Raw genomic sequence first — 13298 nt, 5'->3', positions numbered from 1 at the left:
TTTAACAAAATAATTTTATTCCGAAAAATATTGCATTTTTTTTTTTTTTTTTTTTTTTTTAATTTCTATACATGTCAATTTTTTTCTCATTTCTTTTTTGCCATAATTTTGAATAATTTAATTATTCTCTTTTTAAATATTTAAATTTCTTTATATACAATTTTTCTAAAAAAATCTATGAATAATTGTTTAAAAACTTAACTTATACAAATTTTCATTAAAAAATTATTTTTACATAGTTGAAAATTAAAAAATAATTTTTTACAAAATTAATTAGGCATCGCTTTAAAACTGCTGAGTTTTTGAAAAACATAATTCAAAATTTCCTTTGACGTAGGTATATCAGATGACGTATTGATTCGTATCATTTCTCCAAATTCTCTGATATAATAATCAAGTTCTGACACATTAGCAGGATCTTTCATTGACATGTATTTATTTGTCAACTGTGACAGTTTTAGAAGGTCAGAACTGAATTCTTCATCGAGGTCGAATAATTCTAGGGCTGGCGGTTGAAGTTCTTGAAAACTTGGTGGGAAAACCTATTAATTATGACAAAAATTTAATAAAAAAATTCCTCAAGTAAAATTAAAAAAAAAATTATTAATAAAATTTTTTTTTAATGAAATTAATTTCAAACAATTTTAATTACCGAAGCTTGAGTTGGAGGTAGCGGAGTTTCAAAGTGTGGTTTAATTAACGTCAATGGTTCATGTTTAACTCCTAAAAGTTGATACGCACTAATACACTCTGGTATCATTGACAAGTTGATTGAATAAAAATGATGCTTGAATAATTTTGTGTACTCTCGAGGAATGTCAATAGTATCTAGGTCTTGAGTACAAACTTTTGGTTCGTCTGCTAATTGTGTTATGTCCGGTACAAAATTATATTCAGAGTACTGTAATAAAATAATTAATTTTACCAGTATATTATTTTAGCAGCTGCTCTTTTGAATAAGATAAAATTTTTCTTATTCTCTTAAATTAATAATATAGATTATCCTTACATCAATGTCATCAAAATGATATTCTTTAGAGAACTGTTCTTTAGATTTAAAAAAATCAAAAATCATTTCTCTCAAGGCATCGTTATGTTCCTTTTCTATGTAAGAGTCTGTTAGTAATCTCGATGAACCGAGTACTATTAACTTTCCAGAACTTGTTGGTGAAGAATAATACGCGCAAATTGGTCTGTTGGTAGGTATTGCCATAGTCCCACTTGATAATGCAACTACTGAAGGCTGGACGACGTTCAATGTTGCTCCGTATGGATAAATAAAATTCATATTACTAAAAAAAAAAAAAAAAATAATAATAATAATAATAATAATAATAATAATAATAATAATTATAATTATAAGAATTAGTTTTTTTGAATTTTTATTAATACTCACACAACTTCATCACGATTTTTGACAAATCGCGATTTATTCGACAAACCTTGAGATATTGTACATTCTTTCGGGTGTAATGTACGACTGTAATTTATTCTTATGACACTATCTGTGATGAAAAAAATTAATATAAATTAAATTTATAAATTTATAAAATAAAAATAAAATTGTTCTTACCATTATTAACCATTATCCCAAATTCTTCAAGTAAAAAATTAATATTTGTATTAAATTTATTTTCTCCGCCTTCACCTAACATCACCAAAACATTTTTCCCATTATTTATAAACCCTCTGATAGAATCCATTTCTAATTCTGTAAACTTATTCCTAGGTTCTGGTAATACTAATAAATCTCCACTGGATAGAGATTCTTCAGACAATACATCATTGTTTCTGCAAAAAAAAAAAATTGATTAATTAAAAAATTTTTTATGAAAATTAATTTAATAATTTTGGTGAAAAATTATCGCAAAAAAAAATTGACATTTAGAAATTTTAAAAAATTAAAAATGCAATTTTTTTAAAATAATTTTTTGGAGCAAATTTACTTGTTAAAAAAAAATTAAAAAACTGTCCAGTGACAGCTAACTTTAATGTCATAAATAATTTAATAAACAACAAAAACACTTACTCCAAAAATTTCCATTTTGGTTTTAATTTTCTTTGCAATACTTTAAACTCATCATTTAAACGTCTTTCATTTTTGGAAGAATCAAAAATTATCAGCTGAGAATCATTGTCATTACTAATTATTGAACTCATTTTACACACTTATAGTTGATAAATTTTTCTCACAAATTTTGATAAATAAATGTTGTACATTTTGGTTGTCAAGGGAGACCAATAAATATCAAATAATATAAATTTATTGGTTGAATTTCCGCCAATAAAAACTTTCTTATGTTGCGCGCGCCTTTACTTTCGCAAAAACAGAAAAACATTAGAGAGAAGGTAGATTTTCCTTAGGTTAGGTCAACATCGTTTCATTTTTATTTGTTTTTTTATTTTTTACTCTTGTATTGTTTAATTAATAATTATAATGGCAGAAAAATTGAAGAGATATGAAAAAATTGATTTTTTGGGAGAAGGACAGGTTAGTATTATAATCATTATTAATTTATAAATATTTTTCTTTATAAATAACTTTAAACATTTAAACTAATGTTTAATATTTATTTTATTTATTATTATTAATATTTCATTTATTATATTTTTACAGTTTGCTACCGTATACAAAGCAAAAGATACTGAAACGGATCAAATAGTTGCAGTAAAAAAGGTTTGTTTGATTAATTCAAATAAATCACATGTTTTTTAAAAAATTTTCTTACACGACACTAAAATTAGCAGACACGAAAAATTTTTCATTTATTTTCTTTTAAAAATTAAATTAGCCATCTAAAAGTGTTCAGAATTTTTTTTATTAAAAAAAAATTCAACATTTAGAAAATTAAAAAAATTTTAAGTTCAACTTTTTTGAAAAACTTTTATTTTTTATTTTTATTGGTTAAAAAAAATGAGAAATTGATAATGCCATTTAATTTTAATGTCATTTTTTTTAAATAAATTAAATTAATTAAAAAACATTGCATTTATACATTTTTAAAGCTTCTAAATATGAAATTTTTCTTGCTATGATTTATTTGTCAAAAAAAAAATTATAAAAATGATCAAATGTTATTTTCATAAAATTTTCTAACACTCTATTAATTTTTCAGATAAAAGTAGCCAGCAGAGCTGAAGCTCGCGATGGTATAAACCGAACAGCATTAAGAGAAATAAAATTACTTCAAGATTTAAAGCATGATAATATTATCGGCTTACTAGGTATTAATTTTTTTTATTAATTAACCAAAAACTCAAAATATAATTTTCATAATTTTACAGATGTGTTTGGTTACAAGTCAAACGTGTCGCTGGTCTTCGACTTCATGGACACCGATTTAGAAATAATAATAAAAGATTCGAATATTGTATTTACAATATCTCATATAAAGTCTTATATGATTCAAACTTTACAAGGACTAGATTACTTACACTGCAACTGGATTCTCCACCGTGATTTGAAGCCCAATAATTTACTAGTAAATCAAAAAGGAATTTTAAAAATAGGTGATTTTGGTCTGGCTAAATTCTTTGGATCCCCGAACAGAATAAACACTCACCAAGTAGTAACCAGGTGGTACCGAGCTCCTGAACTGCTCTACGGAGCAAGATTGTACGGAACTGGAGTTGATATGTGGGCAGTTGGTTGTATTTTAGCTGAATTATTATTGCGTAATCCATTTTTACCTGGAGAATCTGATTTAGATCAATTAACTAGAATATTTCAGGTAATTTTTATTAGCTATTATTGACTCTGAATTTAAAATTTATGAAAATTAATTTATAAGATATTTTATAATTTTTTTAACAAAAAAATTGACATCTTGAAATTTAAAAAAATTATAAATGCAATTTTTTTATAAATAAATTTTTTGGAAAAAATTTATTTGTTAAAAAAAATTAAAAAATTATCATAATTAATTTTGATATGTAATTTTATTTATAAATATTTATTATTACAGACCCTAGGAACACCTACAGAAGAAACTTGGCCAGGAATGACTGAACTAACAGATTTCATCCAATTCAAACCTTTTATCGGAATACCTTTCTCAGACATTTTCACAGCAGTCGGTGCAGATCTTCTAGATTTAATTTCCAGTTTATTACGTATCAACCCAAGCGAGAGATGCACTTGCAGCCAGGCACTGCAAATGCTCTTTTTTAGCAATAAACCCGCACCAACTCCTGGGGAAAAATTACCACTGCCTATCAGTGTCAGAAGACTTAAAGAAAACCGGCCGAGTCTCAAGCGCAAACTACTCGAAAACATCGACGGAGGAACTCTAGCCAAACGTTTACAATTTTAATCTCTTATAAATAATTATTAAAAAAGAATTTAAAATTTATCAATCATTTAAATATTTTGAGTGAATGTTTGTGTGAATGAATAGCTTAATTAAATAAAAAATAATGACGTTTTATTTTTTATATATCTAAATAATTATTTTGTAGTGACAAATAACTATCATTTTTTTTTTGTATATTTAACTAAAAATAAATAAATCAGAAAATCAAAATATATATATATATATATTTTTTTTTTTTTTTGTTAAATAATATTGAAAATATCACGTGACTTTGACACTTCCTGTAAATTATTACACACATGTATAGTGTGTCAAAACCTTTGTATACTCAATATACACAAACACGAAATAAAACCAATAGTTACGAATAACACTAAGATCTTTTAATAATAATAAATAAAATATTTGAACAATACTTACATTAAGTTTTAAATATTTAATTATTAGTGAACAATTAAAAAAAAAAAAAAAAATGAATGTTGTGACAGCTATTAAACATTACATTACTCGAATGACCGAAGAAAGTGGACCGGGTATGAAAGTTCTTTTAATGGATAAACAAACGGTAAGTTTATTTTTATATTATTGGTTATAATAAAAATTTTTTATTAATTATGAATAATACTAAAGTCAGCTGACATTTTTTATCTTTTAATTCTTTTTTTATTTATTTAATTGGAGCAAAAAAATATGACATTAAAATTAGCAGTCATTTAATCATTTTTTAATTTTAATTAACAAATAAATTTTTATTTTTATTACAGATAAGTATTGTCAGTTTGGTGTACAGTCATTCGGAAATTTTGATGAAAGAAGTGTATTTGTTTGATAAAATAGACGCACAAGTACGTGGTGAAGAGCTTAGGCATTTAAAGTGTATTGTTTTTATCAGACCAACCAAAGAAAATGTTGCTTTACTTTGCAATGAATTAAGAAATCCAAAGTATGGAATTTATTATATTTGTAAGTAGCTTTTTTTTTTAAAAAAAACTATTTTAAATTAATTTATGGTAATTGTCATTATTTAATCTTTAGATTTCAGTAATATCATTCCAAAAGCTGATATTAAATTATTAGCTGAAAGTGACGAGCAAGAAGTTGTCAGAGAAGTGCAAGAGTATTATGCTGATTACTTAGCGATTAATCCACATTTATTTTCAATTGGAATAAATTCATGTGCTGAAGGTATAAAAATGACCACTTGACAATTTTTTAATTTTTTTTAATAAATAAATTTAGTAAAAAAAATTATTTTTAACAAATTAAATTTTTAATTTTTACAAGTCAATTTTTTTTGCAATAATTTGTCACTAAAATTATAAAATGATTGTAAATATTGCTTTAAAATATTTTAATTAATTTTTGAAAAATAATTGACAGGTCTTACATGGAATCCAGTGAACTTACATCGCTCTTGCGAAGGAATTATATCAGTTTTACTTTCTATAAGAAAATGCCCTTACATTCGTTACCAAAGTAGTTCAGAAATGGCCAAAAGACTGTCTGAAAAAATCCGTGAAGTCTTGATAAAAGAATCTAATTCATTTAAATTTAGACAGGAGTCAGATCCGCTTTTATTGATACTCGACAGACGAGATGATCCAGTTACTCCATTGCTGAATCAATGGACCTATCAGGCTATGGTTCATGAGCTTTTAGGTATTAATAACAACCGCGTTGACTTGTCCCATATACAAGGAATTTCTAAAGAGTTACAAGAAGTTGTGCTCAGTGCTGAACATGATGAATTTTATGCTGAGGTAATATTTAGTCAATATTTTTTTTTTATAAAAATTATTAAATATCTTCTAAATTAATTTTTATTAAAAATATAATAATATTAATAATAATTTATTTTTTTTACAGGCTATGTATTTAAATTTTGGCGAAATTGGACAAACAATAAAAGAATTAATGGAAGAGTTTCAAAGAAAAGCTAAGAAACATCAAAAAGTAGAAAGTATTGCAGACATGAAAAATTTTGTTGAAGCTTATCCATTATTTAAAAAAATGTCTGGTACTGTTTCTAAGCATGTAACAGTTGTTGGTGAGCTCTCTAATTTAGTTGGTAATCATAATTTATTAGAAGTTTCGGAGACTGAACAAGAATTGTGCTGTCAAAATGAACATTCCAATCAAGTATGTACTGAAAATTAATTTTTTTTAAATTAATCTCCATAAAAAAAAAAAATTAAACTTAATTTCAGCTACACAAAATAAAGAAATTATTAAACAATCCAAAAGTACGTGATATAGATGCGACGAGATTAGTGATGCTGTATGCATTGCACTATGAGAAGCACACAAATAATGAAATAGGAACATTAGTTGAAATGTTAAAAAAACGAGAAGTTCCTGAAAAATATACAAAAGTAATTATTTTATTATTTAAAATTTATTTTGATATTTATCAACAACAAAATCAATATTTTTTAACACTATTTAACAGTAAATAAATTTACTTATTTTTTTTTTTTTTTTTTTTAGCTTGTCTACAGTATTTTGGAGTACAGTGGAATAAATCAAAGGCAGAGTAATTTATTTGATCGTGAGGCTGTTGCGAAGATAACTAAAAAATTATTCAAGGGTCTGAGCGGTGTTGAGAATATATACACACAACACAATCCGCTGCTGAGTGAAACTCTGGAAGATCTCATAAAAGGAAAATTAAACACTCAAACTTTTCCTTATTTAGGACAAATAACCATGACCAAAAGGTAAATTGGTTTTTTAAAATTAATTACAAGCTTTGAATTAAAATTTTTTACAATTGTTACAGAATTCAAGATGTAATTGTATTTATAATTGGTGGCGCGACTTATGAAGAAAGTTTGGCAGTACATAATTTAAATAAACAAAACCCGAGTGTAAAAATAATACTAGGAGGCACTACGGTTCATAATTTTGAAAGTTTTTGCAATGAAATAATTTCAGCGACTACTGGAATTGTACCGAGATATAGATCTCGAAATAATTAAACATATATTAGATTTTATATATTGCTAATTAACTTAAAAAAAAAGATATAATATTTATCATTCCTAAAATAGGCTATTTATATTTTTCTGACGTTAAATTATCGCTGTAAAATTATTTACTCAAAAATATCTATAATAAACAAACACGTCTCATTTATTGTTTTTTAATTTTTTAATTTTTTTTTTTTTTCACTTTTAATCTATTTAAATTCCACAATTTAATCATATTCTATGTCTTCTGCTTCCAAAAAATAGTCATCACCATCATCAAAATTTTCATCATCATTTGTCGTTACCTAGAACAAATATTTTAATTAATTATTCGCTTTAAAAAATTTTTAATGGCTATTATTTAATGTTTAATTATATATTTACAATTTTTGTTAACCGGAAAATGAAGTAAGGCAATAAAAATATTAATATAAATAATTAAAATATTTTTATCCGCTTTTTTATTCATTTTACAAATTATCAGTTCCTATTACTTACGTTTTTTTTTCTTTTTAGGTATTTTAATAAACTTCTTTCGTCTTACTAAAAATATAAGAACCTACAAATAATATCAATTGCTACACAAATATTTGTATTTCAAAAATTCTAATAAAATTTTTAAAGTTTTAACAAAAAAAATTTATTTTCATTTTTTTTTTTTTTTTTTAATTTAAAATAATTTAAATAAATTAAAAAAAAAATTACCTCAACTATACCGGTGAAAATAGCATAAGAAATCATAGCAAAGGTCACAAAAACTCCAGCTAATATTTTATCCCTTTTATTATTCGGAAATTCAGCATTAACTTCAATTATGTGTTTCTTTTCATTCTCCTTGGCTTTTATTTTCTCATACTCTTGGTAGTCGTACTCAAAGTAACGTTGTGATATGCGTGAAATAAATTTACTGAGATTTGTGCAAGCTTTCAAGTGATTTTGTAAAGCTGGATTTGGCAGTGGCGCTTTTAATAATGGAGCTAGATACGCGTATATCAATGCGTCCAACGAAGTTGGATTAGGACCAAAAAAATATTCCGAATCACCGAGCCTTGTTGACAGCAGAGTAATGCACTTTTGGGCATCGGAATATACATTGCTTTCTATTATTGTCATTACATCTTCGTTTATGTACAGCGCTTCCATCAAAGTCCGGGCATGTTTTTCGTATTTTGATGGATAGTGAAAATTAAACGGAAATGGTATCGCTTTCGCATACCAAGGTCTTATGAAATCATTAAAATTCTTTTGATCTAACCACCTGGAAGAAGAAAATTTTAATTAATTAAATAATTAATTATAATTAATATTTAATTATTTTATTTGAAAATTTTTACTATTTTTAATCAATAAAAAATATTTGTAAAAAATTGAATTTAGAATTTAAAAAATTTTCTGCATGCCAATTTCTTTTTTTTAATAATTTTTTTCAATAAAAAATTGGCTAATTTAATATTTATAAAATACTAATTAAATATAAATGATGCAATACTTGAGAATAATAAATAATAAACCAACAAAAATTACCAGACATATTGAAGAGCCGGGTAAAGTTTTTCTTTCAACAAATATTCATATGACACAATATCAGCTCGTTCTTTGGAGCTCAAAGAAGTATCTGGAGAGTAATTTTTCTCTTTTAAAAAATTAATTATCTGTGGAACGGAGTCTATTGCATTAGAACCATTTCGTAAAACTGGAAAATGCCCATGTGGTGTTCGGAAGGGGTTACATGTCCGATTTACTTTTATTGGAGCATTGCTAAATTTTGCATAGGCCTGAAAATAATATTTACAGATTAATAATTAAAAGTTAATTTTTTTTTTTTTATAATAATTTTAAATTATGCTTACCAAAATTTGCAAACAACGGATGCCAACTGATGGCAATCCCCAATCACCTTTCCATACATCCAACTGAAACGTCTCAGTTGAGCTCATTCTCATGAAATAAAACCGGAATAATAGTTAGGCATTTATAATTACAATTGTCGTATTTTTATTCGCGTAAAATTATTATTTGTGGATTTAATTAACCTGTTAGTCCCGACAAAATAATAATAAACGCACGATAAATAACCTAGAAAATTATTTTTTTATTATTGAAAATTTAGAAGAGGCTTGAGCGGCAAGCTCCTCTGCCGTTCATTTTATAAATTACAAGAACTTACACTTCAAAGCGCCCTCTTAGGATTAGGCACGTACTAAAAAAAACTACTGTGCATTTAATTTAGAGTGACACTAAAGTTGACAGACAAAAATTGTTTTATAATTTTAGTTATTAAATTATTATCAAAAAAATTAATAATAATATTGAAGTTAGCCATCAGCTGTCAATTTTAAAAATTTAATTCAAATTAATTTTATTAATAAATTTATTTTATAAAAATTTTACCATTAAAAAAATTTATTTTTTATCAATAACTTAAATATATAATTGATATCAATGATTTATGATTTATGATTGAGCTGTAAAGTATAAAAGTCGAACTAAAATTAAAAGAATTATTTATGAATTTTAATTTTAATAGCATGAACAATTGATTAATTAATAAAAGTTAAGAACGTAATGCTTCTTGAAGTTTCTTCCTGGCAATAGCAACTCGGTCTTCTTGCTTTTTAATGTCTTCGTCAGCTATCGTCACCGCCTGCAATTAAATAATATCAAATTATTTAAAAAAAATAAAATGTGCGAATGTTTAGTAGATACAATTAATATTAAATCAAAACTTGCAATGAAAATATAAGTTAGTTAATTAAAAATAATAAGTGTGAACTGTAGAAACACCAAACAAAATGATAAACTATGTGGAATGATAAAAAATTAATAGGTAAATATGTATTTATGAAAATTTAAAGCTTTTAACCTGCACGAGAGGTTGATCAGGATTTAAAAATACTCCTGGATTTTTTTCTAACGAAGTTTTGGAGCCGGTTTGCCCGGTGACTGGCTGGGAAGACATGTGGAGAGCTGTTGCTACGCTTTGAAGAAGAGTTTCTTCGGTTATGTAAGGTCCGACGGGTTTTAGGGTCTTAGGTAAATCCATTCCGTTGAATTCGTAACCGTCTGGATCACATGCTCGTAAACCTTCCAAACGTTTTTCCCAGAATAACTGAAAATAATTTTCAATTTTTAATTGTAATTTACATAATGTAAAATAAAAAATTATATAAAATTAATTTTATTTATATTTAAAAATGTAATAACAAACAAATTAAAAAAAAAATTTTTTTAATTTAATTTTTGGAAAAAAAATTTTTTTGTTAAAAAAATTATCAAATGCTAATTTTAATGTAATAAATTTATTATTTTACCTGTTTAGGTTTGTCTTGAGAACAATACTTGCTGTCAGTTTTATCAGCTCCTTCCTTAAAAGAAAAAAATTAAATTATTTTCTATTTGACATTTCAGTATTTTTTTTTATCAATAAAGTAAAAGACGCCAGTGTCAATAACTGTGTCTTTTACTTTATAACTAAACAAAACAAACTTGTTTTGGTTTATCCTGAGCACTATGCTTGACATCTTTACTGACTTTTCTGTCTTGTGTTTTATAAATCGTAACTGGTTGCTTGAAAATAGATGCTGTTTGTCTTATTGGAGGGACTAGTGATGCGTCGTTCCTTACTCCTCGACTGAAAAAAAAAAAAAAAAAAAAAAAAAAAATATTAATTTTCTACAAATTAAAAAGAAACAATAATCGTATTGTTTCAATTATTGTCAACAGTGTAAAAAAATAACCTATAGTAGTAAACATCAACTTTGCCTGATGACGGAGGTAGTGGATTTGAATTTTTTCGTGAAATCTCGTCACGAGTCGGCCAATTTGTTGGCAAAGTCGAGGAATATTTCTTTTTATCTATTGACATATTCATTTTTTATGAATTTTATTATTATTAATTATTAATATAATATAAATAAATAAATACTACTGTATACACGGTATACACAAAACCAGTAAGATAATTTATACTATAGTATGTCAACACACAGTACTTAGAGTAAGTAATTAAAATGCTTTTTTAGACTATAGTAAACCGATAAAATTTCTTGATTTGAGCTGTTATAAACTCCAATTGTCTCCCACTATCACTGACACTACCGCGCATGCGCACAATATTTTTTTTAACTACTTGTTAAATTAAAAAAAAATTGAATACAATTTTTTTAATAAAAAAAATTAATTGTAATTTAAAAAAAAAAAAAAAAAATTTAATTTTTTAACAAAAAAAAAAAAAAAATTAAATATAATTTTTTCAGTAAAAAAAAATTAAATTTATTTTGTGGCTATTGTCATTTTTTATCTTAAAATTTATTTACAATGTACAAAAATATTATTAATCATAAATTAATTAATAGCAACAACAACAGGTGCTTCATCGAATTCTTCTTGTTGCAAATTAGAAAAATCCCAAGAAAATTGATTAGTAAGCCGCACTTGTAACCTCGCAGCTTCAGATTTAAGCCGTCCTTCGACTTCAGGATTTATCTCAATCGTAGCAAATAATTTTCTTAAATGATAATAAACAAAGTTATTATCCGTGACAATATCGCAAAGTATATCTTCAGGCGCATGAGATAATTGAATTTCAATTGTGTGTAAAAAGTCGACGTAAATACTTCGGCGCGAAGAGATCGCTTTGTCGGCTCCGCAAATTAGAGCAATAAGTTTTTTCCAATGCTCAAACGCTTCGAAGCTTTGGCCGATCAGGAAGCAGACAAATGCTAATTGTAACTCACCTATTATCTCAGATTGACTGTAAATAAAACAAATTAATTAAACATCTATTTTTTTATTTAATAATTTAATAAAAATTTATATCAATTTAAATTTATATTAATAATAATTTCTAAATTAAGAAACTCACTCTTTCATTTTTTGTATAGTTGAACTGAGAGCATACGATGAGTCCAAAGAGTACTCGGTTATCTCAGCAGGTGTTGCATCATCTGGATAATTTCTTTCTGGCACCTCTGTAAATCTAAGCTCTGTCCCTTTTTTTTGTTTTAAATTTGGTAAAAGCAATTCTTCTTTAGCTTCTACAGAAAGTCCGCTTTCTCTTCGTCGCAGTTGAGTTTTATTACTTTCTTTCAAGCGCATTTCATTGTCATAATTTTCCAACTCTAATGCGGATCGGACGTAACTAAATAAGAAGAAATAAATAAATTAGTTTAAAAATTACTTATCAGTAATTTAATTGATAAAATTTTTTTTCTTACCCAGTTAGAGGCTGACATCTTTCTAAAATATTATCGCTGACTTTACTAGTTAATTCTTTCCACTGATTAAGTACATCGTAAGGATAAGGACCCAAAAATTTATCCAATTCTTTGTGATTGATTTTTATCCTTTCTATTACTTCTTCTTCAATGGCTGAAAATTAATAATAATAATAAAATAATATTCTTAAAAATCCCTATTAATATTACAAATACAGAGTTTTTCTTTTCTTTAATTAAATTCAAATTAATTTTTTTAAATTAATGTTATTTAATTTTAAATAATTTTTTGATTAATAAATAAATAAATAATTACGTTGAGAACTCATGTCGGTTTCTTTATTATCCCACCGCTTCACTAAAAAGTCTTGCTCTTTGAAAATATGAAAAAATCCAACTCTGGGGGCTGATTCATTAAATTCGTCTTTAGCACTAAAAAAAAAAAAAAAACAATAATTTTAATTTAAAATATTGAATCATTGTTAAATAAATTAATAGACACAGTGGCAATTATTTTATTAATTTACCTGTAATGTATGAAATGTAATCCGGGAGGTATCATTTTTATACCTTTAAAATTACTCCCTGTAGTCCAGGACTTTAAATCTATCCCAAAATCTGTTCCTGGAGGCATGTCCATTACAACTAATGTACCTCCTCTTTTAAATAATACTTTAGCTACTTCTTGAGTCATTTCACACGGCTCCTTGCTCGCCATATTTATTAATTAATTAATTTATTAATAATTAATAAATTAGCAGAGCAGCCAGATTCTTTAGAGTTAAAAATCTGGAAAATAA

At 25.5% G+C, this 13298-nt stretch overlaps 6 protein-coding genes across 12 annotated transcripts in view; 2 read left to right on the top strand and 4 right to left on the bottom strand.

Moving 5' to 3' along the window:
* Nucleotides 1-63: 63 nt before the first annotated feature.
* On the bottom strand, nt 64-2311 carry Ift52 (intraflagellar transport 52). 2 transcript variants are annotated; one of them, XM_074257183.1, is made up of 7 exons: nt 2194-2311; nt 2030-2092; nt 1574-1791; nt 1397-1505; nt 1010-1292; nt 653-901; nt 64-542 (listed from the first exon to the last, which is right to left on the bottom strand). In XM_074257183.1, the coding sequence occupies exons 3-7, from the start codon at nt 1701-1703 to the stop codon at nt 270-272; spliced, it is 1044 nt and encodes a 347-aa protein (XP_074113284.1). In that variant the 5' UTR covers nt 1704-1791; nt 2030-2092; nt 2194-2311; the 3' UTR covers nt 64-269. The 2 variants fall into 2 exon arrangements, with proteins under 2 accessions (XP_074113284.1, XP_074113278.1); XM_074257177.1 differs by having other exon boundaries at nt 2030-2209.
* Nucleotides 2312-2331: 20 nt separating this feature from the next.
* On the top strand, nt 2332-4527 carry Cdk7 (Cyclin-dependent kinase 7). Its single transcript, XM_074257226.1, has 5 exons — nt 2332-2491; nt 2618-2677; nt 3117-3225; nt 3286-3731; nt 3966-4527. Exons 1-5 carry the CDS (start codon nt 2438-2440, stop codon nt 4311-4313), a joined length of 1017 nt encoding a protein of 338 aa, XP_074113327.1. The 5' UTR covers nt 2332-2437; the 3' UTR covers nt 4314-4527.
* Nucleotides 4528-4645: 118 nt separating this feature from the next.
* On the top strand, nt 4646-7448 carry Vps45 (vacuolar protein sorting 45). Its single transcript, XM_074257096.1, has 8 exons — nt 4646-4878; nt 5078-5276; nt 5349-5498; nt 5694-6073; nt 6180-6452; nt 6521-6685; nt 6801-7030; nt 7093-7448. Exons 1-8 carry the CDS (start codon nt 4786-4788, stop codon nt 7289-7291), a joined length of 1689 nt encoding a protein of 562 aa, XP_074113197.1. The 5' UTR covers nt 4646-4785; the 3' UTR covers nt 7292-7448.
* LOC141536597 (metaxin-1) lies at nt 7440-9409 on the bottom strand. 3 transcript variants are annotated; one of them, XM_074257246.1, is made up of 5 exons: nt 9133-9409; nt 8807-9057; nt 7988-8540; nt 7781-7841; nt 7440-7587 (listed from the first exon to the last, which is right to left on the bottom strand). In XM_074257246.1, the coding sequence occupies exons 1-5, from the start codon at nt 9223-9225 to the stop codon at nt 7574-7576; spliced, it is 972 nt and encodes a 323-aa protein (XP_074113347.1). In that variant the 5' UTR covers nt 9226-9409; the 3' UTR covers nt 7440-7573. The 3 variants fall into 3 exon arrangements, with proteins under 3 accessions (XP_074113347.1, XP_074113351.1, XP_074113340.1); XM_074257250.1 differs by having other exon boundaries at nt 7781-7825; nt 9133-9408; XM_074257239.1 differs by lacking the exon at nt 7781-7841 and having other exon boundaries at nt 9133-9406.
* A 215-nt stretch (nt 9410-9624) lies between these two features.
* Mbd-like (methyl-CpG-binding domain protein 2) lies at nt 9625-11275 on the bottom strand. Of its 2 annotated transcripts, none has more exons than XM_074257271.1 (5): nt 11020-11275; nt 10769-10913; nt 10594-10647; nt 10146-10391; nt 9625-9926 (listed from the first exon to the last, which is right to left on the bottom strand). In XM_074257271.1, the coding sequence occupies exons 1-5, from the start codon at nt 11151-11153 to the stop codon at nt 9837-9839; spliced, it is 669 nt and encodes a 222-aa protein (XP_074113372.1). In that variant the 5' UTR covers nt 11154-11275; the 3' UTR covers nt 9625-9836. The 2 variants fall into 2 exon arrangements, with proteins under 2 accessions (XP_074113372.1, XP_074113379.1); XM_074257278.1 differs by having other exon boundaries at nt 10814-10913.
* A 261-nt stretch (nt 11276-11536) lies between these two features.
* LOC141536572 (protein AAR2 homolog) overlaps nt 11537-13298 on the bottom strand; it is a 100994-nt gene continuing 99232 nt past the window's right edge. For all 3 annotated transcript variants that reach the window (XM_074257204.1, XM_074257213.1, XM_074257196.1), the window contains 5 exons: nt 13026-13287; nt 12815-12930; nt 12499-12652; nt 12147-12422; nt 11537-12035 (listed from right to left, as the gene is read on the bottom strand). In XM_074257204.1, the coding sequence (XP_074113305.1) occupies nt 11627-12035; nt 12147-12422; nt 12499-12652; nt 12815-12930; nt 13026-13216 (1146 nt within the window). In that variant the 5' untranslated portion in view covers nt 13217-13287 and the 3' untranslated portion in view covers nt 11537-11626. The remainder of the gene's footprint in view (nt 12036-12146; nt 12423-12498; nt 12653-12814; nt 12931-13025; nt 13288-13298) is intronic.

This window comes from Cotesia typhae, unplaced genomic scaffold, assembly GCF_013202065.1.
Source record: "Cotesia typhae breed Kobodo isofemale line unplaced genomic scaffold, CoteBio_Ctyphae contig_123, whole genome shotgun sequence".
In the NCBI taxonomy this organism is placed as follows: Eukaryota; Metazoa; Arthropoda; class Insecta; order Hymenoptera; family Braconidae; genus Cotesia; species Cotesia typhae.
The sequence above is the reverse complement of the archived record's forward strand: the minus strand, read 5'-3'. Positions and strand labels throughout refer to the sequence as shown.

Bases quoted from the DNA above. Each gene is read 5' to 3' on its own strand.
- Mbd-like (XM_074257271.1), bottom strand. From the start codon at position 11,153: ATGAATATGTCAATAGATAAAAAGAAATATTCCTCGACTTTGCCAACA. The intron at 10,648-10,768 runs GTTTGTTTTGTT...TTTTCTTTTAAG, and splicing joins CTCAGGATAAACCAAAACAA to GAAGGAGCTGATAAAACTGA. The intron at 10,392-10,593 runs GTAAAATAATAA...AATTATTTTCAG, and splicing joins CTCAAGACAAACCTAAACAG to TTATTCTGGGAAAAACGTTT.
- Cdk7 (XM_074257226.1), top strand. From the start codon at position 2,438: ATGGCAGAAAAATTGAAGAGATATGAAAAAATTGATTTTTTGGGAGAA. The intron at 3,226-3,285 runs GTATTAATTTTT...ATAATTTTACAG, and splicing joins TAATATTATCGGCTTACTAG to ATGTGTTTGGTTACAAGTCA. The intron at 3,732-3,965 runs GTAATTTTTATT...TTATTATTACAG, and splicing joins AATTAACTAGAATATTTCAG to ACCCTAGGAACACCTACAGA.
- LOC141536597 (XM_074257239.1), bottom strand. From the start codon at position 9,225: ATGAGAATGAGCTCAACTGAGACGTTTCAGTTGGATGTATGGAAAGGT. The intron at 9,058-9,132 runs GTAAGCATAATT...TATTATTTTCAG, and splicing joins TCCGTTGTTTGCAAATTTTG to GCCTATGCAAAATTTAGCAA. The intron at 7,588-7,987 runs GTAATTTTTTTT...TATTTGTTCTAG, and splicing joins TTTTCACCGGTATAGTTGAG to GTAACGACAAATGATGATGA.
- Vps45 (XM_074257096.1), top strand. From the start codon at position 4,786: ATGAATGTTGTGACAGCTATTAAACATTACATTACTCGAATGACCGAA. The intron at 5,499-5,693 runs GTATAAAAATGA...AATAATTGACAG, and splicing joins AATAAATTCATGTGCTGAAG to GTCTTACATGGAATCCAGTG. The intron at 6,686-6,800 runs GTAATTATTTTA...TTTTTTTTTTAG, and splicing joins TTCCTGAAAAATATACAAAA to CTTGTCTACAGTATTTTGGA.
- Ift52 (XM_074257177.1), bottom strand. From the start codon at position 2,160: ATGAGTTCAATAATTAGTAATGACAATGATTCTCAGCTGATAATTTTT. The intron at 1,792-2,029 runs GTAAGTGTTTTT...TTTTTTTTGCAG, and splicing joins CCAAAATGGAAATTTTTGGA to AAACAATGATGTATTGTCTG. The intron at 902-1,009 runs GTAAGGATAATC...ATTTTATTACAG, and splicing joins ATCATTTTGATGACATTGAT to TACTCTGAATATAATTTTGT.